This window comes from Sapajus apella, unplaced genomic scaffold (assembly GCF_009761245.1).
Source record: "Sapajus apella isolate SASKATOON/1434 unplaced genomic scaffold, GSC_monkey_1.0 scaffold22, whole genome shotgun sequence".
Taxonomy (NCBI): Eukaryota; Metazoa; Chordata; class Mammalia; order Primates; family Cebidae; genus Sapajus; species Sapajus apella.
The window spans coordinates 16168231-16194182 of NW_022436962.1; the positions used below are offsets into that span (position 1 = coordinate 16168231).

The 25952-nt window shown below is 36.3% G+C and overlaps 1 protein-coding gene across 15 annotated transcripts in view; it reads left to right on the forward strand.

Moving 5' to 3' along the window:
* Positions 1-25952, forward strand: part of RPS6KC1 (ribosomal protein S6 kinase C1) — a 206938-nt gene that overhangs the window by 94106 nt on the left and 86880 nt on the right. For 12 of the 15 annotated variants that reach the window (XR_004272231.1, XM_032289202.1, XM_032289210.1 and 9 more), the window contains 2 exons: positions 10377-10492; positions 19088-19180. Coding sequence is in view for 11 of the 15 variants with exons in the window: in XM_032289202.1 (XP_032145093.1) it covers positions 10377-10492; positions 19088-19180 (209 nt within the window). In the remaining 4 variants the exon portion in view is untranslated. Of the gene's footprint in view, positions 1-9564; positions 9736-10376; positions 10493-19087; positions 19181-25952 lie in introns of those variants that run through there. The other 3 variants (XM_032289205.1, XM_032289200.1, XM_032289207.1) reach the window with 2 other exon arrangements.

Sequence of the window (25952 nt, forward strand, 5' to 3'; positions counted from 1 at the left end):
TTTAGAATTTATCTTAAGAAGTGAAAGCTTAGGTTATTGATTTGGTATCTTGTTCTCAGTATAGGTGTTTAAAACTATTAGCGTCCCTCTAAGCACTGCTTTCATGTCCCATGAATTTAGATATATTGCTTTGATTTTCATTCAGCTTGAAATAATTTCCAGTTATCTTTGTTTTTTCTTTGATCCCTATATTATTTAGATGTGCATTCTTTAGTTTTCAAATATATGTGAATTTTCCATTTTTTTATTGTTGATGTTTAGTTAATTGTTATGATTGATGAATATAGTTTGCATGATTTTAATTATTTTACATTTATTGAGACTTGTTTTGAGGCCTAGTACATGGTCTGTCCTGGAGAGTGTTCTTTGTGTGCTTATAAGGAGCACATGTTCTGCTGTGTTTGTGTAGAATATTCTGTAAATTCAGAATTCAGTTTGGTTTTTAATACTGCTTAAGTTTTCTACAGTATTACTGATTTTCTGTCACTCATTCTAGCAATTTTTGAGACATCTCTGGCGAATATTGTTGAATTGTCTATTTCCTTATTTCTGTCATTTTTTTGCTTCATGTATTTTGGAGATCTGTTAGTAGATGCAGGTATGTTTATACTTATTATAGCTTCCTGGTTAATATGATGTTTTAACATTATAAAATGTTACTGTCTGTGGTAACATTTTTTTTTTCTTAGAATAGATTTTGTCAGATATTGATATAGCTGTCCTCTGTTATGGTTACTTTTTGCACGGTGTGTTTCCATTTTTTATTTACAGCCCGGTTGTTTCTTTGATTCAATGTGTATCTTCTCTAGCCAGGATATAGTTGAATTCTGTGTAATTTTTTTTAATCCAGTCTTAGAAATAATCTCCACTTTTTGATTAATGTGTTTAATTTATGTACACTTAATGTTTGACAATGTGTGGAATTCAACCATTTGAAATGGCATTAGTTAAATACATTTGTAGCGGTATATGCCATGTAAGTCAGTATTGTAACTTGTTGCTAATCTCACCCTGTGTTTGATTAAAATTTGCCCTCCTGTTTTAAGGAAGAGGAGGAACCCAGAAAACTAGTATAGGCTTATGATTCTTCCTTAATCTTGGATTTAATTTGCTCTGGAAACATAGAATTTTAGAGATTACTTACCTGGGGCCTTGTCCATCTGGGAATGATTATTGGTATACACTATTACTTATTGAATAATAATGGTTATGATGGTCTCTCCTGTAGTGAGAACTCAAAAAGGCCAGAGTTCACATGCAAAACAGTATATTTTGGAAAGGATTTGGTTCTTAATTTGCCATTTCAAGATATATGTTTGGGGAATCTAGATGGAATGGATTTTATATAATTAAAACAACAATGAACCCTTAAACTTCTGTTGATACTTAGGAAGCTTAGTGTAATATAGCCTGTTGGCATAAAGTCCTGAATTTCCCACAGGGTCACCACTGAAGGAAGAAAGTCTGGACAAATAGTTTCCTGGCATATGCTTCTTGAATTGTTGGCTATTTTGGTGTCAAATTTTATGTTGAGAGTTTCATGTTTTAATGACATTGTTTACTGGAAATTATAGCTTGGTAAAGAGAGCCACTTTCCTGCTTCAGTATAAAGCTAGGTAAAGCATTGATGTGGGGTAAAGTAGCTGTGGAGTTTTATATTCAGATTGTATGAACAGTAAACAGAGCATCTAAAATAACCACTTGCACATTGCAACAAACACATCATCATTTGCTTAAAAAAAGAGTTATAATTACAGTTGACGAAGCATGGACACCATAAAAAATGCATTAGTTTGGCTTGACACATTAATTACCTGTTTTTGCAGATGTTTTTATGTATTGTTGTATGAACAGTTTACAATATAATTACAGGAAAGTCATATGGAAAATAAACTAAGTGGGTGGTTTCTCATCTAAATATTTTCATTCATGTGAATCTGTGAGGCACAGCTGCTCTATAGCAAAAGCAGAGAGATAGATGAGGATTCTCGAAGTGTTTTTTATTTGCTGATCTCTGGCATCAGTATCACCACATTTTTATATCTTTAGCAATACAGTTTAAAAACATTTGAGAGGGCTGGTTTATTCCCTGTGATTACTGAAAAATCTCTGATTCTGATCGGACGAAATGTAGATATCTGTGATTATTTTAGAGTAAACCAAATGAAACCAAAAAATCCAAAACGAAAATCTATTATTTTAGTACTGACAGGTTATTAGACACCTTGAGAAAGGGTTAATCATTATTTTGTAATTACTTGAGTTATGCAGTTTTGTATTACTTATAGCTTGTTGTAGCTTTATAATTTGTCATGTATAAATTGTACAGTTCAGCTTATTTGTTCTCTCTTATGAGGTATTAAAACTGTAAATCTGCTTTTTCTCAGAAGCATGCCATATCATTATATAGAGATATTTTACCTTTATAAAATATTGAGGAACACATCTTTCAAAATTATAACTGTCAAACAATAAAAAGATAGTTTTGTAGATATCATTCTATTTACACAGTGGTTTATACCTACTTAGAATATTTGTGCTATATTTTCTTCATGTTATGACAATTTTTCTTAAAGTTAAAATATAGATTCTCTTTTAAGCCCAATCATGCTTCTTTTGGACTGGGTTTCACTGTATTCCTTTTGTGTGCATTTCAGCTACACAGATGATGAAGACCATAATTAAAAATACTTTCCCTGTTTCCCTGACATGCATTTTATGTAACTATTTCTTTTTTCTTTCTTTCTTTTTTTTTTTTGAGACAGGGTCTTGCTCTGTCGCCAGGTGCAGGCTAGAGTGCAGTGGCACGACGTTGGCTCACTGCAACCCACACCTCCTGGGTTCAAGCAATTCTCTTGCCTCAGCTTCCCGAGTAGCTAGTATTATAGGCGACTGCCACCACACCTGGCTAATTTTTGTATTTTCAGTAGAGACAGGATTTCACCCTGTTGTCCAGGCTGGTCTTGAACTCCTGACCTCCAGTGATCCGCCTGCCTCAGCCTCCCAAAGTGCTGGGATTACAGGTGTGATGTTTAACAAAATTTTATTGAAGGTCTTCTACATGTAATGTTCTATGACAGTGCTGAGATGACTATAAACATTGAGATGACCATGTGCCTGGAACATAGTAGATAACTATTAGGCTTCTCTTAAAGGGGATAAGAGGGGCAGGAGTAAATGATAGAGAACATTTAAACTCTGGTGGCTTATATAAAGAAAGTTAATTGCTGGGGGAGATTTTCTCTATTACTCTGAAATAGTTTTCAAATGTGATATATAGTCTGAGACTATTACTTGAATCATTTAATTTTTTTTTTTTTTTTTTAAGACAGAGTCTTACTGTATCACCAAGGGTGGAGTGCAGTGGCACCATCTTTGCTTACTGCAGCTTCTGTCTCCCAGTTCAAATGATTCTCCTGCCTCAACCACCTGAGTAGCTAGGATTACAGGTGTGTGCCACCATGCCTGGCTAATTTTTATATTTTTAGTAAAGATAGGGTTTCACCATGTTGGCCAGGCTGGTCTTGAACTCCTGACCTCAAATGATCCACCCAACTTGGCCTCCCAAAGTGCTGGGATTACAGATGTGAACCACCACACCTGTCCTCATTCTTGGAATCATTTCAATATGGAGATATATCTGTGTTACAGCAGTCTGAAGAAAGTGGAGTCTGTTGTAATTCTGATGTATTAATACACTAAGTCAATTTAATTTTTAAGAAATGCATTAGAGGAGCCTGAAACTTCTTGGGTTGAGAATAATACACTGATTGATATCAGTAATTCTCTTGATCACTTGGTATTATTTCAAAGGAAAAATGGGAATTAATATCATGGCATCAAGAAAACAACTATTGGACTCTAGATTCTTCCATAGATTTGCTACTTCTCTTAAGATGTATCTTATGGCTAGTGAAAGAATGACCAAAGTCCTTTATTGGACTATGTTCCCCTGTATTCCTTTATGGGGGTCAGGAGACTTTCCATGCTTACCAGTATGGCAGATTAAAAATTCATAATTTATGTAGAGTTTCATTTCCAAATTTTCCCCGATTATATTTTATTCCTTCTCATAGGAAGAATTTTAGTTTCTTAGTTTTGTCTCTTTGTTTCTTTTTCCTTTGGCGTCTCTCATTAGCTCTTTGTGATGTTTTAATCTCAATTTTTTATAAGCCATTTGACTTTAGAACATAAGAAAACTTAGGAGACTGCTATTATTATTTGGATAAGAGTTTCTCATCACTAAGAGACTGACCATTTTTATTGCCAGGCCAGTGTCTCTGGCTGGAGTGCAGTGGTGCCATCATAGCTCATTGCAGCCTTGAACTCCTGGACCCAAACAATCTTTGCATCTCAGCCTCCCCAGTAGCTGGGACTACAGGTGTGTACCACTAGGCCTGGCTAATTAAAAAAAAATTTTTTTTTTGTAGAGATGGTGTCCCACTATGTTGCCCAGGCTGGTCTCAAACTCCTGGGCTCAAGCCATCTTCCTGCCTCAGCCTTTCAAAGTGCTGAGATTACAGATGTGAGTCATCATACCTGATCAGCAATGTTATTTTGAAGGGAATAAATAAGTCTTTTGGCTTCCCCTCTTTTAAAATTGCATAACAAGGAAAAATAGGTTAGGGAGCAGGAAGAAATTGTTGAATCTAAGAGAATACTGTCTCTGTAGGTATTTAACACTCTATGATATAATGATGTATAATATTAATTTTCATTTAATGTTACTGATAGTAGAAAAACTGCTAAACAGCATTGAAAACAATCATAATTGAGGCATTGCCTGGGCATCAATATTATTGTGACTTTTGCTTTTTTTATTCTTTGGTGACTCTCTGAATTTCTATGGGTCACATTAAATTGGTTTTGAAAAAAACATTAATGGGGGTTGACTAAATGCAAATGGAAAGCAGATTCCCTGACTGGTTCATGTTATACATCGGAAGGCTGATGGCTTCAGAGTTGTAGTAGACGTGTAGAACCATAAATTACTGTTCTTCTCAAGGTTGCCTTTTGTTTTCAGAACACTTAGCATGAGGCAGAAATGGTAGGCTGTACCTGAAAAGAACAAAACACCATTAAACATAATAAATCAGCTCTTAAAAAAAACTAACTACCAAGGCCATGTCTCAAATGTGAGTTTTCTTTTATGTGACTAAAGTTGTTAAAAGCAAAAAAGCAGCAACAAGCAAAAACTCAGACCCAGTTTGATTTGGATGTTCTTTCTAATGGGATAAATCTGAATGAAATCAAGCATGCTTGACTAAGCACAGTGGTATAGAGCCCACTGGGATGGTATTTGTAAGGCAGAGAAATAAAGATAAGAATATAATAAAATGTGACTAACTAGAGTCTCATGTGGGGATTAAGTTCTGTGCTTGTGGCAAAAATTAAACAGAGTCAAAATACTCTTAATAACCCTTAAAATTTCCCGTGAAACACAGATATAGACATACTGTCTTTCAAGATGTTTAAATTGGCTTGTTCTTCCTCTAGCATGACTTTTCTTTCGTTGAACAAATGATGAGGCTGTTATATTCTTTTTAGTGACAAAGGGTAGAATTGGAAGAACTATTTTTTATTCTGGTTGTAAAACTGAATTATATTTTGAGTTCCATGAGTAAAAATGCTGCTTGATTTTTATTTTTTATTATTTTTTATTTTTTTTTAGATGGAGTTTTGCTCTTGTTGTATAAGCTGGAGTGCAATTCTCCTGCCTCAGCCTCCTGAGTGGCTAGGATTACAGGCACTATAATTATAGCCTGGCTAATTTTTTTATTTTTAGTAGAGATGGGTTTCATTAGGTTGACCAGGCTGGTCTCAAACTCCTGACCTCAGGTAATCCACCTGCCTTGGTCTCCCGAAGTGCTGGGTTTACAGGCGTGAGGCACTGTGCCCAGCCAGATTTTTTTTTAATGGGTAAATGAGAAAAGGCCATTGTTTTCCAAATTAATCTTTGAGTAATAAGGATGTTCAAGAGACCAGTTTTTCTCAGAAAGGCTTATTCTCTTTTACATGGTGTGACTTATGCCTCTTTGTAGCTCCAGCTTTCCTGTATTTTTGTCTGTTGTCTTTCCATTCTGATTCTACTCTGCTTTGTTGCCTGACAGGCGCCTTTCTCAGATTCTTAGATTTGTTTCTCTGTATCTTTGTTTCCATACTCACCTGTACTTCTCCTGTGCTCTGTATTTTTCTTGTTCTACTCAGAAACAGTAGAATAATCAAATTCAAATTCAGTTATGATACTTTATATTAAAAGGTAGCTTAGGATAGTGGCAAGTACCCTGAAGTATAGTCTAAGACATGGTTTAGGTTCAGGCTCTTATAGTAACTGTGTAACTGAGAAAGACATTTCATTCATTTTCTGAAACTTAATTTTCTTACTTATAAAAGAGAAGAAATAGATTTCTTTCTCTCTCTCTCTCTCTTTTTTTTTTTTTTTTAATCGAGACAGAGTCTTGCTCTGTCACCCATGCTAGAGTGCAGTGGCATGATCTTGGCTCACTGCAACCTCCGCCTCCCAGGTTCAAGCGATTCTCCTGCCTCAGCCTCCCGAGAAGCTGGGACTACAGGCGCACACCACCACACCCAGCTAATTTTTGTATTTTTGGTAAGACAGGGCTTCACCATGTTGGCCGGGATGGTCTCGATCTCCTGACCTCATGATCCACCCGCCTTGGCCTCCCAAAGTGCTGGGATTACAGGCATGAGCCACCATGCCTGGCCATGAAATATATTTCTTATAAATAGAATATGATGTAATGAAGGGTACCAAATGGTGATGGATTCTTGGATAAGTTAGAATTTCTGGATTCCATTATCTGTATACCATGCCTTCTTTTTTTTTTTTGAGACGGAGTTTCGCTGTTGTTACCCAGGCTGGAGTGCAATGGCGCGATCTTGGCTCACCGCAACCTCTGTCTCCTGGGTTCAAGCAATTCTTCTGCCTCAGCCTCCCGAGTAGCTGGGACTAGAGGCGTGCGCCACCATGCCCAGCTAATTTTTGTATTTTTAGTAGAGACGGGGTTTCACCATGTTGACCAGGATGGTCTCGATCTATTGACCTCGTGATCCACCCGCCTCGGCCTCCCAAAGTGGTGGGATTACAAGCGTGAGCCACCGTGCCCGGCTACCATGCCTTCTTATAAAACTTTTCTTAGTGACTGAAGTCAGAGATGGTGCCCTGAGAAACACAGGATGGGTAGTTGAGTGTTTCTGTAAATTTCATCAACAACTTTGGATTTTTCTCCTTATATCTACTCAGATACTCCCTATCGGAGATGACACTAATCATCCTGTATCTTTCCTCCCTTCTGATCAGAAATTGAGAAGGTGAAGAAACACAGGTTGTCTCAGTCCACATTAATACATCTTTTATGGTACACAAGAACTTTTTAAATAAAGGTTATTAAATAATGGGAACAGTTTTTCTTTTCTTTTTTCTTTAAAGACAGAGTCTTGCTCTTTTCCCCAGGCTAGAGCACAGTGGTTCATGCAGTAGCATGAACATGGCTCACTGCATGCATCACTTACTGGGTTTAGGCGATCCTCCCACCTCAGCCTCCCAAGTAGCTGGAACCGCAGCTGCATGCCAACATGCCTGGCTGATTTTTGTATTTTCAGTAGAGATAAACATGGGGTCTTCCTGTGTTGCCCAGGCTGGTGTTGAACTCTTGGGATCAAGTAGTTCTCTCACCTTGGCCTCCCAAAGTGGTGGGATTATAGAAGTAAGCCACTGTGCCCAGCCTAGTTTTTTTCTTTTTTGAATGTCTAAGCCCAGTGAAAATTCTTGCTCTAGATGAATGATTAACCGATAATCATTGTGGACCGTCTGTGTGTATTTTAAAATGGAGAACAAGAAATCAAGCAGGTTAGCTAATTAAACATTTTTAGCCTATTAAAATCTGTTTCAAGTCACATTTGGCAGTAATTTGACTAGCTAGAAATATCCTGGAAATCCATAGAATCATCTATTTTTTTTCCCTCGTACTGACAAACCTGAATAAGCATCCAGGAGCAGAAATCTTCAAGAGATAGTTTTTATTCCTGGATGCTGCTATTGATCAGCAGTGATTGTGACCTTCTTTTAAGGGACTGATACGGAAGGAACCATAGTATTTATGTATAAGGTTACTGTTTTTGTTTGTTTGTTTGTTTGTTTGTTTGTTTGTTTTGAGACAGAGTCTTGCTCTGTTGTCTAGGCTGGAGTGCAGTGGCACAATCTCAGCTCACTGCAACCTCTGCCTCCCGGGCTCAAATGATTCTCATGCCTCAGCCTCGTAAGTAGCTGGGATTACACATGCCTGGCACCACACCTGACTAATTTTGTATTTTTAGGTGAGAAAGGGTTTCACCACGTTGGTCAGGCTGGTCTCAAACTCCTGATCTCAGGTAATCCACCTGTCTCGGCCTCCCAAAGTGTTGGGATTACAGGCATGAGCCGCCACACTTGGCCTGTATATAAGGTTACGTTTAAAAAGCCTTTCAGTATTTCCATCATTGTGGTTGCCTTGGAAGTGGAACCATCATATTCAGCAGGAGTCCATTTCAACTTCTGACTTCTGGTTCTTATTTCTCTGTTACTATGTAGGCTGCCTAGAAAGTTGCAGAAAAACCAAAAGTCTAAAAAATAGTAATTAGATTATAAAATATGGCTTTAACTAGGTGTTCCATATCTTGACATTTTCAAATTCCAAATTATTTTGTGAGATGATTTTCTTTAACAAAGCAAATTTTGAAACTTTTATTAAAGCTTAAATACATTGAATTAAAAGGGGATTTAAATTAGGGCTTGGAAGGCATAATCTGAAATTAGAAGAGCTAGTGAAAATGGAAATCCCAGACTCCAGACACAGTAAACTCTAAACCAAGGACTAGTATTGTGTAGAAATACTGAATAGCTGTTATTTATGTGGCATGTTTTATCTTCAAGGTATGTTTAGTTATTTAAGTGATTTTCATAGAATATACTCATTTTTCAACTGAGTAGAAAAGCCTTCTGAAACCTTGCATTTAGGAAGTAAATTGTAAGGGCAGAGGTAGAAGTACACTGACATTTTAATTGAGGGTTCAGCAGTTGGAGAGTTAATAAGTGTACATGGTTCCACAGTTAAAAAGCAATATAATTTTTTTCCCCACACCAAGATGTTATATTTGTGATTTCCTCATGAAGTAGAGAAGAGATGGAATAGTAATATAAAAGCTGTGAAAGGAAAGTTATTTAGCAAAATTGCAGTCCCAACTTTGTTGCAGCTTTTCGTTAAGGTCTATATTTGGTTAGAATTCTTTGGTTTGCGTGTGCCAAAATCCGAATTTGAACTATCTCGGGGAAGAAGGGCAGGAATATAGCTTCACCTGAAATCAGGGATGCCGTTTACAGTAGAGGAATGTAGGTTCGCCTGAAAACACTGGGATTTCTTCCTATTTTTCCTTGTAAGTCTCCCATATCTACTTTCTGAGTCAAGGTCATTCTTTCAGATTGACTTTTTTTTTTTTTTTTGCATTGTCAGAAATCAGATGTTGGCAGTTTCTACTCCACTTATTTACAGCTTGAATAACAGAGAAGGTCCAGTTTGTGTTGTGACAATTCCTCCCTTCTTCAGCTGTGGCCAGAAGGATAGGGTTCTGTGATTGGCTCAGCTCGTGACTGGGGGGGCCACCATTGGCTAAATGGACATTGGTGATTAGAGGGACTGACATCTGAAATAAGAAAGCAGCTTTCATTCAAACCACCTGATTAGTGATGGGGAGAAGGGGTAGAAGGGTATGATGGGAAGAAGAAAGGGACATTTCCCAGAAGCAGGAGAAGATGCTGTTCCAGGCAGAAATAAGAAGAGGGCTCTACTAGTGATCTTTTGGGGGAAATTATCTGCTTTATTATAAGTCAGTTCACTTCAATTCAGCAAACCAGGAAACATTGTTTTGTAGGATTTGGTTTTTTGAGAAAAACCAAGATTGAAAACACACACACAGACACACACACACACACACACACATAAACATCTGTTGCATTTGGTCCTATTTGTTGAGTTGCTTAGCTGTATCATGTCTGGACTATGACAAGACTTTTTGTCTTCAGAGCTTTTTACAAATATACATTTCTTATACATTTTACTCCTACTAAAATACATCAAATTATCAATACATATTTAAATAGGAGAATGTTAGAATTTGGATACATGAGATTAATGGGGTAATATTTAGACTTGGTTGATGTTAATAACTTGCATGTCTTTTCCAACTTTGAATATCTCTTCTTTTTAGTTAGAAACGTGAATAAGCAGGATATTGGGTAGAAGGAAGTTAATTTTCAGAATGTATTGAAGAAAGTGTATTTTTCACATGTCCAGACCTTTTTTTTTTTTTTTTTTTTTAAGGAGAGTCAAGCCCTACTCGTCGAGAAGCTGTGAAGAGAAGAACAGCTGAGTATCTCATGCGGGCAGAAAGTATCTCTGGTCTTTATGGGAAACCTCAACTTGATGATGTATCTCAGGTATGTCTTATATTTTGTTGTGTATTCAGTGATTTTTTGCTGTGTGGTCTCTCCACTTTATTTCTAATTAAAATGTTACAGGATTTTAATTTTGGAATTTTATTAATAATTTTCATAAAGGTTGGTGGTAGAAAGAAAAGCATTATAGCAAACCACCAAAAGTGGAATAAAATGGGTCTTACTTTCTCCTTTTCTTGGCCTTTCATTAATTCCTTACTGTACCCTTAATCCCCATCAATCCGTAGATTGACGGTAATTTATACTGTTACGATACCTATTTGTATTTGGACTTTTTAAAGTTAGATCGTGATTCTTGTACAATTGTTCTCCAATTTTATTGATTCTTGTTAAAACTATTCATTTTAAGCATAATTTCTACAGGTATATGCTGTTGGTCACCTGAAATTATAAAAGCGTAATCTTAGCAAGGATAGTTAAGGTTATTTGGGACTTCCCCTAGACTTGTCTAAAATGCAAATGAATGCTGAAAACATTAGAAACATTGAAGATTATTTTTGTATTTATGCCTTATCAACCTGGATTTGACAAATTTGACAAATTTCTGGAGGAAACTTCTGTTATTTTTTCTTTATATCAAACTAAGCTTTTCTAATGCAATTTAAGAATTGTGCCTTCTAGAGATGGGAAAAAGTATATATTTTCTTAATTGATCTAAGAGTCAGGCAGGCTTGTTTATATCCAACTCTGGCACTCGGAGTCATAGAAGATTGGACAAGTTACTTAATCCCACTCTGAATGTCAGTTTCTAGATCTGAATAATGAGGATATAGTAATTTTTCCTGGGTAGTTATTAGGATTAAATGAAGTTAAAAAAAAATTGCTCAGGCTGGTCACAGTGGCTCACGCCTATAATCCCCTTTGGGAGGCTGAGCTGGGCGGATCACCTGAGGTCAGGAGTTCGAGACCAGCCTGACCAACATCGAGAAACCCTGTCGCTACTAAAAATACAAAATTAGCTGGGTGTGATGGCGCATGTCTGTAATCCCAGCTACTCGGGAGGCTGAGGCAGAAGAATTGCTTGAACCTGGGAGGCGGCAGTTGTGGTGAGTTGAGATTGCCCCATTGCACGCCAGCCTGGGTAACAGGAGTGAAACTCTGTGTCAAAAAAAAAAAAAAAATCACTCATACGTGGATTGTACATATACACATAAATCAAGTGCCTCTCTATCACAAAGATCAGCCCATAAACCAAAGACTTAAGTTTTAGCTTAATTCTTTATTTCCCCTTTATATGCTGCTTTATATACTTTTTCCCACATATTTTTATGGTTGGTATACTTTTTGAAAATGATAACAGTTATTAACACTGTACTAACCAGTGTAAGACATTCTGAGACGTTCTAATGTTAAGTGTTTGACCATTTCTTATAGAGCAGAAAGATTGTATTTCATCTTGCAGTAATATATTATTCTAACATAATGATTATGTTTTAAATGATATTATTCTACTGATTCACTTTCAGATTATGAATTACTGTGACTCTTCTAGTTTGTATTCTGTTTGGTAATCTTATTTTATTCTCTGTTATTTGTTCTTTTAATTATATTATTAAATTTATTTCCTTTACCTTTTCAACATTGAATTTTATCTTTTTAAGTGGAATATTTATGTAAACATTACTTTGATTCAATTCTCATTTTCCATGGGATTGGCAACCTTCCTCCTATGGAGTATTAATGTGTTTATGCTCAATTTCATTTTGGGGGGGCATTGATAAAAGCATTAACATAATTCCCTGTGAACTTGTTTTACTAAATCCATCTTGTATATATTCTGAAAGTTTTAGGGATTTAAAATTACCAATATTCTTTTCATTCTTATAACATTAAATTTGAATGGTCTATCTATATTTATTCATGTAATCCTCCTACTTTTCCATTTCTGTTAGTTTCCTATAGGCATGTCTATGAAGCAGTAATTTCTTAGGTAAATGAATATGTTGAGCCTCCTGTATAGTTTTGACTAGAAGAATAGAACCATGAAGTATATCAGTCAGAATTTCTTCTAGCGTAACTTTTTTTTTTTTGAGACAGAGTCTCGCTCTGTCACCCAGGCTGGAGTGCAGTGCGCGATCTCGGCTCACTGCAACTTCTGCCTCCCAGGTTCAAGCCATTCTCCTGCCCCAGTCTCCTGAGTAGCTGGCATTATAGGTGTGCACCACCATGCCTGGCTAATTTTTGTATTTTTAGTAGAGATGAGGTTTCACCACGTTGGTCAGGCTCATCTCAAACTTCTGACCTTGTGATCCACCTGCCTCAGCCTCCCAAAGTACTGGGATTGCAGGTGTGAGCCACGATGCCTGGTCCCCCCCTTTTTTTTTTTTTGAGATGAAGTCTTGCATTGTCACCAGGCTGGAGTACAGTGGAGTGATCTCGGCTCACTGCAACCTCCACCTCCTGGGTTCAAGTGATTCTCCTGCCTCAGCCTCCCTAGTAGCTGGGACTACAGGCACATGCCACCAAAGCCCAGATAATTTTTGTATCTTTAGTAGAGACAGGGTTTCACCATGTTGGCCAGGATGGTCTCTATCTCTGGACCTCGTGATCCACCCACCTCGACCTCCCAAAGTGCTGGGATTACAGGGTGTGAGCCACTGTGCCTGGCCCAAGCATAACTTCTAATGAAAATAAAACAGAAGAGATCTAATGTAGGAAAGCTGATTACATTTGATTATACAGTAATTCATTAAGCATGTGTTGAGACTGTATGTAGAATCAAACTAGATATACTTTTGAGTTATACAAAAGATGATGACACGGTTTCTGCTCTTGAAAATCCTGTAGCATAGTTGAGGACCCATATATGTACATAGTTGAGCAAACAAAGTTAGACTGGTAAGAGCCATGTAGAATAATGGGAAATTCTATCAGAAAGGATAAAAAGAGTTGCCTTCTGAATCTTGTTTGTTATGTAGGATTTTTTCAGTTCTTAGGCAAGGAGGCTAGAGGAGAGTAGGCACAGTATTTTTCTTTTATGGTAAACATTTGATTTTTAAATTTTCCTTTTGTATGTGATTTTGTTAAGCCTGGCCCTTTCTGGTCAAAAGCATGCTTGATTATTTTCTTATGTATAATTTAAGTTAAATGTCTTCCAGAGGGTTGTGATTAGCTTGGTTAATTCATTATTTCGCTTCTTTAACCATCATTGGGCCTGAATTTCAACCAACATGATGAGAGGATTTGTATAAATGATTTCAAAGTCCCCTTTAGCTCAAATTCAGTGCAAAGCAGGTATTATTTATCTCTGGAATTAGTGTGCAAACATTTCTTTCTAGCCTGGTTGATGAAGACAATAAAGGAACCCTTTTTTGGTTTTTAAATTTTTGTTAATTATTGTTTTCTTCTTTGGTACAGTAAGCCATGACTCCATCCAGTCAGGTTTTCTTTGAAGTTTTAAGTGCTTGCTTTAGTGAACTTTAGAGATTCTTATATAGTAAATATAAAAGTCCTAAGTTTCCCAATCATTCATGTTAATATCCTTTTCACAAAAGCACAGAAAGGAAAAAAAAGCACTCTTTTACTCTTTTCTTCATTGCTTCATTATTAAAAGGCTCCAAGAAAATTTAGGAGCAGGTTTCAGATAAAAAGGAAATGAGTTTTTTTTGAAGTAAAGGTGAAATCTTAGCTGAAGGAGACAGATTTCTTTCTTTAAAAAAAAATTGTAGACAACATTGAATGATTTAAGAATTAATGTTCAAAGAGGATCTCCCTGGAAAATAGTTTTTTAACTTTTTTTAGCTATAGGAATTTTAAACTCAAGATCATATTTAGAAAAAGACAGTAAGATGTGAGTGAAAATTAATATATAGAATATATGACTTATCTGAATATTTGTAGATTTTGACTACAACTGATATAATAATATTGAAAGTATTTTTCTATTGTGCATTTTGTTTGCTTGTATTATTAGTTGATATTTTTCCATTATTCCTTAGAAAATATTTTAAATTTGTCCTCAGTGAGACATGTGCTTAAGTCAGTAATAGGCCTGCAATTAAGTGTCAGGCTTGAAATGTGACCTAGTGCTGCTCAGAAGACTGGGTGTTAGGTTTGGTTGATTGCCCATGAAAGTCTTTGCAAAGCCAAAAATTCATGGATGAAGCCAAATTCAGGAGCGCTGGCACAGTTAGACATCAGTGTTCAGTGTGATTTCTTGATACATTCTTTGTGGTGCTTTCCTTTTGTCCTTGATTACTTATTTTCCTGCAATAATGATTACTCTCTCTCTGGTTATTTGAGGAAGAGTAAGTAACCCTATTCTAAATGTGATTGGTGAACCAGCGGCCTCAGCATCACCTGAGAGCTTGGTGGAAATGCAGAATATCAGACCTACTCAATCAGAATCTTCTTTTTAACGAGATCATCAGATGACACATACAGTTAAATTAAAATTTAAGAAGTACTGCACCAACAGATTGGGAAGAATAGAGAGAGATCTCATTGAGAAAAGGAAATAATATCAAGTGAAAAAGACTGTGGGCAGGCTGAACAGCAACTTTGAAAACAAATCCTCAAACAAAAATAAAACTGTTTAAAGAATGTACAACTGGCCTGTAATCCCAGCACTTTGGAAGGCTGAGGCAGGCGGATCACTTGAGGTCAGAAGTTCAAAACCAGCCTGGCCAACATGGTAAAACTCCATCTCTACTAAAAATACAAAAAAAATTATCTAGGTGTGATGGCACATGCCTGTAATCCCAGCTATTCAGGAGGCTGAGACATGAGGTTATCATTTGAACCTGGGAGGCTGAGGTTGAAGTGAGCTGAGATCATGTCACTGCACTCCAGCCTCAGCGACAGAGCAAGAACAGGAATAGTAAGTAGGCTTTAACTAGTGTACCAATTCTAATCCATGAGTATTGGCTGCCAGGAGCATTGTGTTGAGAAGAGTTGTGAGGCTGTGGAGTTAACAGAGATGCCTGCCGTGGACTTGGCCAGTTGAGTGATATGTACTTGCCACCTCTGCTTTTGAATATTGTTGGGTCATTGTATATTCTTGCCTCTCTTCCTTTGTCTTTAGTCCTGGTATAGATGAATACAACTACTCTTTGCCTCTCGAGGCATCTTCTGCTATAATAGCTAATAAATATAAGTGAAAATGTTACTTTTCCGTCAAGGAACTCAGTCATGTTACATAGAAATACACTGCTTCCTCCATTGTGCTTCATAGCACAATGGGCTGAGTTTCCTGTAACAACATGCTATTATTTTGTAAGTAAGATTTAATCCCCTCTTATCGATTACCTACTTTTGCTAACCTTGCTGCATCTCAGTTTTCTTAGCTGAAAACAAAGATTGGACTTGATCTATAAGGTCTCTTTCTGCTCTTAAAATTCTGTGGATTTGTATGTCCTTTTGCCATCTGAAGAAAGGATTAGATCTATAGGATTCTACCCAATTTAAGCACTGCATATGAGAAATACAGTTTTTTTATTGCTGATTTTATTTCATGATCTTTCTTTGTTCATTTCTGTGATCTCAAACTTTTACAGATGGTTAAAGTAGAAAGAGAACTTTAATGATCTCTTTGCCTTTGGTCATTCCCCCTTCAATTTCCCCATTCCCATCTTTGCAAGAGTAACCTTACTAAATCACTGTGTTCATTGGGTATTTCTCATTTAAAAACTTGTCTAGACTTTGGAGAACATATATGGTCAAGACGTTTCTTCTTGGCATTCAAGGCCTGTGAACGCTGACCCTAAGTATATATTTTCCTCTGTTCTCCAATTTGAACAACTTTTCCTCTCCAGGCTAATGCTTTCCAATTGTATACAATATAGACTATCCTTTTCCTAATCTAATTTCCACATAGCATTTAAAATCACCTTTAGTCCCCATCTTTCTGAGACCACAGTTTTTTATACACTAATGGTGTATCTATGTAGTCCCGTATTTTTAAGATAATATTTTATCGTTATTTAACTTTTCATTTATTTGACTTATCTCCTCAAATAAATGGTGAACTTCTTGGGGTTAGACTGAACCCTTTCAGTTATCATGCACATAGTAGGTGCACAGAAATTATTCCCTGAAAGATGCAGTAGAGATTTTGCAGCTTGCTTTCTTTGCTCTTCAGATTGCCAGGTGAACCAATAACTTTTTTTGGAAACTGAAAGATCCAGTGGCATCTGTGAATAAGAAGGTATAAATAGGAAATAGGGATGTTGGAGATACTTGGCCATATTTTCAAAGACAAATGTAATGGATAAAATATCATTTCAAGTATTATTTTTCCCCCTTATCACTTTTCCTTAGCATTCCTTTGGACAACATCGCAAGCAGTTCTTACTCGTTCTTGTAGCAAGAAGCAGCAGCAGAAAAAGAATTTTTAATTATCAGAATGTGTTGGTTAGTAAAAGGACTGCAAGCTTTAGGGTAAGTAGTTAGAGTTCTTCCACTGTCTCTCTTCCTGACCACAGACAAACACTCCAGCATTGTGAGAATCCCTTTATTCATCTGTAAAGTAGGAATTATGTAATACTAACTTCCTGTAAGTATATCACCTGGTATGGGGTGAGGAATAGAGACAAAACAATATAAATGAAGATAGAGAAGACTGTTTCTACTGGCTGGGCGCTTTGGCTGTAATCCTTTGCCTGTAATCCCAGCACTTTGGGAGGCTGAGGCAGGTGGGTCACTTGAGGTCAGGAGTTTGAAACCAGCCTGACCAACATGGTGAAACCATGTCTCTACTAAAAATAAAAAAATTAGCTGGGCATGGTGGTAGGCACCTATAATACCAGCTACTCGGGAGGCTGAGGCAGGAGGATCGCTTGAACTTGGGAGGCAGAGGTTGCAGTAAGCCGAGATCATGCCACTGTACTCCAGCCTGAGTGACAAGAGTGAAACTCCATCTCAAAAAAAAAAAAAAAAAAAAAAACCGACCAAAAACCAGAAAAGATTATTTCTGTTACGTGTCTGTTTACATATTATAACACTAAAATACCTTGCCAAATGTTTTTATGGCCCTAAAAAGATTTCCCTTAATTTTTAAGCTCATAGGGAGGCAGAAATATCTGCTTTTTTTTTTTTTTATGGCACCTAGCTCAACACCTCATGAATTGACACATTAAATCAATATTTTTGAAATGTAGCTAAGAGGTATAAATTAAATCAGTTTTAAAGATTATCTAGTCTAATTGTCACTATCACCAACTTTCTCAAGTATCTTTAAGAAATAAGTCTCCTTTAAAACTTAAATCTCATTTCGGGTACATTTAAATTATTATTTGCTTGCTAAATCTAAAAACAAAACAAAAATTGAAAGCAGTTAGAATTGCTGCTTTTAGAAAATTTCATAAGCGGTAGTTTTCTCAGTTGTAAATGACACCTAATTTTCCAAGTAACCTGCCTCCCTACATTACCTCCTTTCTCCCTCCTCTCCTCATTTCTGACCTTCCTCACATTTTCCAGCTAACTGAACACTAGCAATATGCTAGACACTGTGAATACAGAAATGAATAAGGCACATTTTCTATTCTCAAGGAGATGTCTGTCTAGTGATGTTGGTCTGTACAGAGACTTAAAGTATCCAAAATGGTATCTCAGTAATTCTCTTACCATCATGTTTGATCAGGATATTTTATCTTCCATTCGTAGGGTCAGAATCTTTCCTCTGTATTCTAATAGATTTTTGATAGCAATAAGGTCTGCTCTAAGTATGTAATAAGGCCTTGTGTCTCCTGTTGTCCTTTGCAGCATCACCATTTTAATGTAAGGGTTCATGTGGCAATACTTTATAGTTGTAAATGCCATATGGAGGTCGCCTTAGAATTTATCTAATTTAATGGCTTGTTTTACTGATAGGGAAAAACTAAAACCAATAAGTGGTAGTTAGGATTATTTTAAAATTGCAGAATTTAAATGTTCTCTCCTGTGTTCACTGATCTTTTTTTGTAGCTAACAGATAGTTTTCCCCCTCACAGATATTCAGATATTTGAAGAAAAATTCTCTTGTAAATCATCCCTTAAGCAGGCTCAGTTTTAGTAATTATTGGTTATATGGTGAAGCTTCTTAATTTTTCACCGTTATTGGTAATTTTTCTAGTTGAATTTGAATGGATCAGTCCCTCTGGAATCTATCAAGCAACAATTATAGGACTGTAGCTTCGTGATGAGAGGAAATGGCTTGTGCCCCTCCCTCTCCATGTGTGCTTCTTATTATGTTATTTTTTAGTTTCCCTACTTCCAAATTGCTCTTGAGGTGTCTGGGCTACATAGAAGACTGTGATTGATTATTGGCCCAGTTATCCATTTGTTGCAAAGTTTTATGATAGCTGTATGGTCTGAATTATAGCTTTAGAAACTGTATCAGCTCATTAATTTTTCTTTTTAAAATTTTGTTTTCAATGTTATGATTTATTTACTTGCAACTTTTTTCTTGCTTTTTGATTTTCTTTATTTTTTATTTTTTAAAATCTTATATTACAGACAAACAGAAACTTCCTCCTTTCATCTTTCCATTCTCTGATTTATGATGAATTTAGTTTCCTTTGGCCTGGCATTTGCTTCAGCAGGCAGCCTTCCTTCAAGTACCTCCCTGATTGATGTATAATCTTTGATATCTTCCATTAGCCTCCAGGATCACTAAGTTCAAGGCCCCCTTGGAACCTAAGAAGCCCTGCCGAGGAGCTGAAGGCCTTCAGAGTCCTTGGGGTGATTGACAAGGTAATTCTTCAGTGTCTCTTCAAGAGTTCAGTTATAAATCGACTGCATGCTGACATTCTGTCTTTGAAGCTTTGGATCTTAAGGATATGAAACAAAAGGAGAAAATGACTCAAATGCATCTGTACTTTAAAATAACAAAAGCAGAAGAGAAAAAGCTTTTATCTAAGCAATTCATGTAAGGCCATGCAAAATATATTTGAGCTAAAGGAGAAGGTGCATATTTGTTGGCATTCAGTTGAGTAAGGGATTTGGTTTTATAAAAGTGTTACAGCAGGGTAAAGATGTACTTTTTGTTAATTATGAGGCAGTAGTTGTTTAACATTAATTAATACAGTCATTTTAATGGTCCAAAATAAAAGTTGAATCTCTCTATAACTACCATTTATTGAGCACCTACTGTGTGTAAGACCCTATATTAGGCATTTTATATAGAACAACTTAATCTTTCTTAGAATTTTATTTGCATCTTGGTGGAAAAGTTTTGTTTAGAGCAGATTAAATAACTTGGCCCAAAGTCACCTAGCTAGTTTAGGGAGGTGCTGGGATTTGAACATTAATTTTTGTGACTCAAAAGCTGTGCTTTTTCTAGTACACTAACCCCTCACTTCACACACACATACATTTTAATATTTGGGATAAAAATACTGACCTCACAGAGAATCTGCCATTGTGTATGTGCAAATTTGGTGACATCTCAATATGCCAAATATTAACAGTACTGGTCTTATCAGATGGTTTACAAGTGTAATTTAAAAGCCACAGACAACAAACCATGTTTTCAATATAGTTGCTCAACTACCACTTTACCATTCAAAGTAAAAGAAAATGTTTTATTTAATATTAAGAGATAAGTTAGATATTTTTCACCATTAACCGTTTTTTATGAAGCACCTTAATGTTCATTTTTAACTTAATATTCATTGAGTATTTGTAAAGTATGTGTGTGATTACATCCTAAAATTGAACAACATGTAGTATTCTCTAGCAATTTAGACAGTAACTAATAGTTTGAAGTATTCCAGAGGGAAAATGAAGTTGGATGTTACATAAAGCTGTCGGTGTCTTAGTTCTGGCAAGGATCATTTTTCTCAAATTAATTTATATTACTGAATTTTGCACTTAAAAATTTCTAAGCAGTAGGATTTTCCTTTTTTTACGAGCCTAAAATATTTCCATAACTGTGTTTTCTGTGGCTTTTCCAGTTTGGAAAACATTCGATTTGAGAGTAGCTGAAGACAATATAGTAATCGAGTAGTTCCTACATTCTCAGATTTCTTTTGCAGGCAGGTATACCTTCTTGATGTACAGTGTCTGCCCTCTCCCTTAGATCTATTTCTTTGACAAAGTATGGTCTTTCAGTGCTATGCTGTAAGTAAGTTACCTTGAAGTCCTAGTAATCACTATGAGTCTTACAGGTTTGTTTAAATAAGGACTTTTGCCAGATGTGGTAGTTTATAACTGAAATCCCAGCGCTTTGGGAGACCAAGGCAGGCAAATCACTTGAGCCCAGGAATTTGAGACTATCCTGGGCAACATGGTGAGAATCTGCCTCTACAAAAAATAGAAAAATTAGCTGGGCGTGTAGTCCCAGCTACTCGGGTGGCTAAGGTGAAAAGATCTCCTGAGCCTGGGGAGTTGAGGCTGCAGTGAGCCGTGATCACACCACTGTACTCCAGTCTAGGTAGCAGAGTGAGACTGTATCTCAAAAAATAAAACAAATAAAAATAAGAACAGAAATCAGGTCTTCAAAAAAAAGAAAAAAGCTGGGTGCAGTGGCTCATGCCTGTAATCCCAGCTCTCTGGAGGCCGAGGTGGGTGGATCTCTTGAGGCCAAGAGTTCAAGACCAACTTGGGCAACACGGTGAAACCCCGTCTCTACCAAAAATACAAAAAATTAGCTGGGCCTGGTGGCACATATCTGTAATCCCAGGTTCTCGGGAGGCTGAGGCAGGAGAATCATTTGAACCTGGGAGGCAGAGGTTGCAGTGAGCTGAGATTTCCCCACTGCACTCCAGACTGGATGACAGACTGAGACTCCATCTCAAAAAGCCAAAAAAAAAAAAAAAAAAAAAAAGAAAAGAAAGAAAATAGAAGGACTTTTGACAGTGGAAGAGTTGCTAAGTTCTGCAGAGGCATGATTTGGTACTGTCTTTACTTACTCTGTTTAGTTGGGAAATATGTTTGGTGTTTAGAAAGTGACACTTAACTTTTCTTTTTCTTTCTTTTTTTTTTTTTTTTTGAGACAGAATCTTGCTCTGTCACCCAGGCTGGAGTGCAGTGGCACAATCTCACTGCAGCCTCCACCTCCCGGATTCAAGTGATTCTCCTATGTCAGCCTCCCAAGTAGCTGAGACTTAAAGGCATGCACCACCACACTCGGCTATTTTTTTTTTTTTTTTTTTTTTTGTATTTTTAGTAGAGACAGGGTTGTACCATGTTGGCCAGGCTGGTTTCGAATTCCTGCCTTCAGATGATCTGCCAGTCTCGGTCTCCCAAATCAAAGTGCTAGGATTACAGGTGTGAGCCGTGGTGCTTTGCCTAACTTTTCTTAGTAGAGATAGGAAATATGTATTTTGGACATTAAGAAGCTTTGGGAATTAATAATTCTTTTAAAATTTATAACATATTCCTGTAAAAACATAAGTAGGTATAGTGTGGGAGCTGTGGCTCTTTCCTGTAATCCCAGCACTTTGGGAGACTGAGGTGGGCAGATCACCTGAGGTCAGGAGTTAGAGACCAGCCTAGCCAACATAGTGAAACCCCATCTCTACTAAAAATATGAAAATTAGCCAGGTGTGGCAGTGGGCACCTGTAATCCCAGCTACTCAGGAGGCGGGAGAATTTCTTGAACCTGGGAGGTGGAGGTTGCAATGATCCTAGGCAACAGAGCCAGACTGTCTCAAAAAAAAAAAAAAAAGAAAAGAAAAAAACATAAGTAGGTATATTTTTTGAAAGCTGAACTGTTTTTAAAGGTAAGTTACTTTCCATTGTACTGAGGACGACCTACAATTTTGGTTTTAGAAACTTGAAGTATGAAATAGAAATGTTGAATAAATTTAAAAGGCCAACACAGGATATATTGATCTAGTCCTACAGAACACAGTTTCTTTAATTCTGTTTCATTATAGTATTTGTTTTTTTATGAGTTATTTTGAATGTTATCTATTAACTTAGGAAAATACAGTTCTGAATTGAACTGCATTAGGATTAGGATTTCATAATTTTTTTATGTAGGAAAAAAATAAAGCAGATTTGTTCATTAATATCTAGACTGTAAGCTCTATGAAAACAAGATTGTGTCTTTTTTTGTTCACCATTATGTTCTCAGTACCTAGAATCATGCTTGGCACATAATGGGTGCTCAATAAATAATTGTTGAATAAATGAATTGAAATTTAAGTTTAATATTAAATATATACAGAGTGACACCTACTGGTATAATATGAGACTGCTACCTGGTACCATTGTATGAGGTGACTGCTCATCAAGTGTTTACCCAGAGGGATGCTGTATGTTGATCTAGTTTTCAAAGAGAAGTAAATGACTTTCTGTTTTTGAATTGGGATTATAAACTCCCTCATTAACATAGGTATGCAAAAATCGTATATGAAGAACAGCTAGAAAACAAGGAGATACTTAACTTGATTAAAAAAAAGCCATGTGTGGTCCTTAAATAGTTGAGGGCTGTCCTGAATAGGGGAATTGTATAATGTTTTTTTCAAATCTTGAGGGTAAAAAGGACTATTAATTGTATCAGAACAACAAGTGAAACTGAAATTATCTCAGATAAACCAGGATGTCTGGCTTCTCTGTGAAAAAGGTAGTTGGGGAGAGACTTGCATGTTAATATCATCGTAGGATATAACTAGAACCACATTAGTACAAATTCAAGAGAAACAATTTTTTGCTCATGATAAGAAATAATTTTTGAGAATTAGCATATTGACCAAAGGCGTACTGGATTCCTTTAGATCTGATGAGTTTCCTGTCATTTGAGATATTCAAGTGAAGGCTGAAAGATTAATCATTGGGATGCTGTAGAGTGAACTGGGTGGAATTTTATTAGATAACTTTTAAATATTTCTTTGATCTCACAGGTTTATTTACACAGTCTTTGTGTAGCAGTAGGAGGGGAGAGTAGAAGTTAGTGGAAAAATTATGGGATGAGGAAGATGGATTACTATTATTTTCATATAAGTTTTACAGACATGGATGCAATTCTTGTTGTATGTGTGTGGTACGAAAATATGGGGTGCGCTTATATTTGCATGTGTATAAATATTGCTTATATATGCTAATTTGTAATTGTGTTAGAAGTCTAGATTGGTAGTTTGACTGGTAGTAGAATGCCCAGTGCTAAGAGAGTTTCCGAGAAATGTCACTGTTGTATAACTTATCTATAAAAAGTATAAAGGAGCCCATAGTTTAGTATACTGTAATGTACCAATGTTAATTTCCTGGTTTTGATATCGAATTAGAACAATATAAGGTGTCACCATTGGGGGAAGCTGGGTGAAGGGTACATGAGACTTTTTGTACTGTTTTTGCAGCCTCCTGTGAGTTAAAAAAGAAAAGGGTAAGGGGAATATTGATGATTTGAAGCCCAGGGTAATAATACTAAGATTTGATTTCCTCAGGGCCAGTTAACTATTCTAGTTTGTGTGTAGCCTGAGTCATTCTGTGTGTACATGCCTGTATGGTATTCACAAGGAAAATCAGTGAAGATCATGTATCTGGATTGCCCAAATTTATTGTCACTGTGAGAAACAACTTAAATATGATGCTCTGCAAGTCATTGTGATAAGAGATACCACACACTTTGTAAGTCTGTGACTATTTACTAGGTCAGATGCCTTGGCATTTTGTAATCAAGATAGCTTCCCAACTTTATCTGATGCCTGCCAGGCAGAATTCTTAAGTTGACTTGCCATTGGAAAAATGTAGGCATTTCTATTTTGTAGTTAAAATATGACTGAGAAAATATGGAGAAATTGCTCAAATTGAGTAGCTGTTGAAATATTCATACGTATTTTCTAAGGTACCTAAATAATATCTTCTCTGATAATACATGGAAAAACCGTCTGTATTTGGAACACTGAAGCATCAATATTTGGGTATTTGCTCATTAAGGGAACACTGGGTTAAATCAAGAGGACATGACACAACATTTTTTAAGTGCTAAGAGGGAAGAACTATCAACCCAGAATTCAATATCCTGTGAAAATATCTTTCAAGAATTAAGAGAAAATAAAGGTATTCTCAGATGAAAAAATACAGAGAGAATTTGTTACTGACAAGCCTACCCTAAAAGAATAAAGTGCATTCTCTAAATAAAATGGAAACAATAAATGCAAGAATCTTGTCACATTAGAAAGAAAGAAAGAACACTGGAAAGAGTTAAATATAAGTAAATACAATGAACTTTCTTTCTCTTTAGTTTTGTAAATCATCTTTTATGGTTGAAGCAAAAATTCTAATACAGTCTGATGTAGTTCTGAGTTCATGCAGAGAAAATATTTAAGGCAATCATAATGAGGGAGAGTAAAGGGATATAAAGGAAGATAAGGTTTTTATGCTTAGCTTGAAATGGTAAAATGACACCAGTAGACTGCAATAAGTTATGTATATGTAATATAACTAGAGCAACCACGAAAAAGCTTTTTATACACTCAAAAATACTATATAGGTCAAGTGTGGTGGCTCATGCCTGTAATTCCAGCACTTTGGAAGGCCAAGGTGGGCAGATCACCTGAGATCAGGAGTTTGAGACCAGTCTGACCAACATGGTGAAACCCCGTCTCTATTAAAAATACAAAAATTAACCAGTATGGTGGTGCGTGCTTGTAGTCCCAGCTGCTTGGGAGGCTGAGGCATGAGAATCTCTTGAACCTGGGAGACAGAGGTTATAGTGAGCCGAGATTGTGCCATTGCACTCCAGCTGGGGCAACAGAGTGAGACACCACCTCAAACAAACAAACAAACAAAAAATACTGTGGATAAACCAAAATGGAATTCTAAAAAATGTTCAAATGACCCATAAAAAAGCAGGAAAATAGAAACAAAGAGAACAAACAGAATGCAAAAAATAACATGCAAACTTAAGACCTAACACATTATAAATATACCAGTTTAAAAAAAGAGATATTGGATTAAAGATATGACCTAACTTTATAGTATTTATAAGAAACTTCAAACATAATATAATGATATATATGTATATATATAAAGCAAAAGGATGGAAACGACATATGCAAACATTAATCAAAGAACAGAGGAGTGATCATATTAATACAAGATAAAGTATGCTTCATACCAAAGAAAGTTAACAAGAGACAGAGAGGACATTAGATAATGACTAAAGGGCAACCTACCAAGAAGACATAGCAATCCTACAAATATATATACGAGACATCAGAGCTGTAAAATATATGAAGCAAAAGCTGATAGAAAGTGAAAGGAGAAATAGGCAGTTGCAGTTGGAGACTTCAACACTCCTTCTCAAAAACTGATATAACAGACAAAATCAGCAACAATAAAGAACTCCAGAATACTGTCAATCAACAAAATGTAACTGACTTTTATAGAACACTCTATCAAACAACAGCAGACTACATATTCTTTTTCAGTGCCCATGGAACTTGTACCAAGACAGACCATTTCCAGGGCTGAAAAACAAACCTCAACAAATTTGAAAGTATTGAAATCATACTGGGTGTGTTCTCTGACCGTAGATGAATCAAATTATTAATCAGTGACAAAGATAATAGAAAAC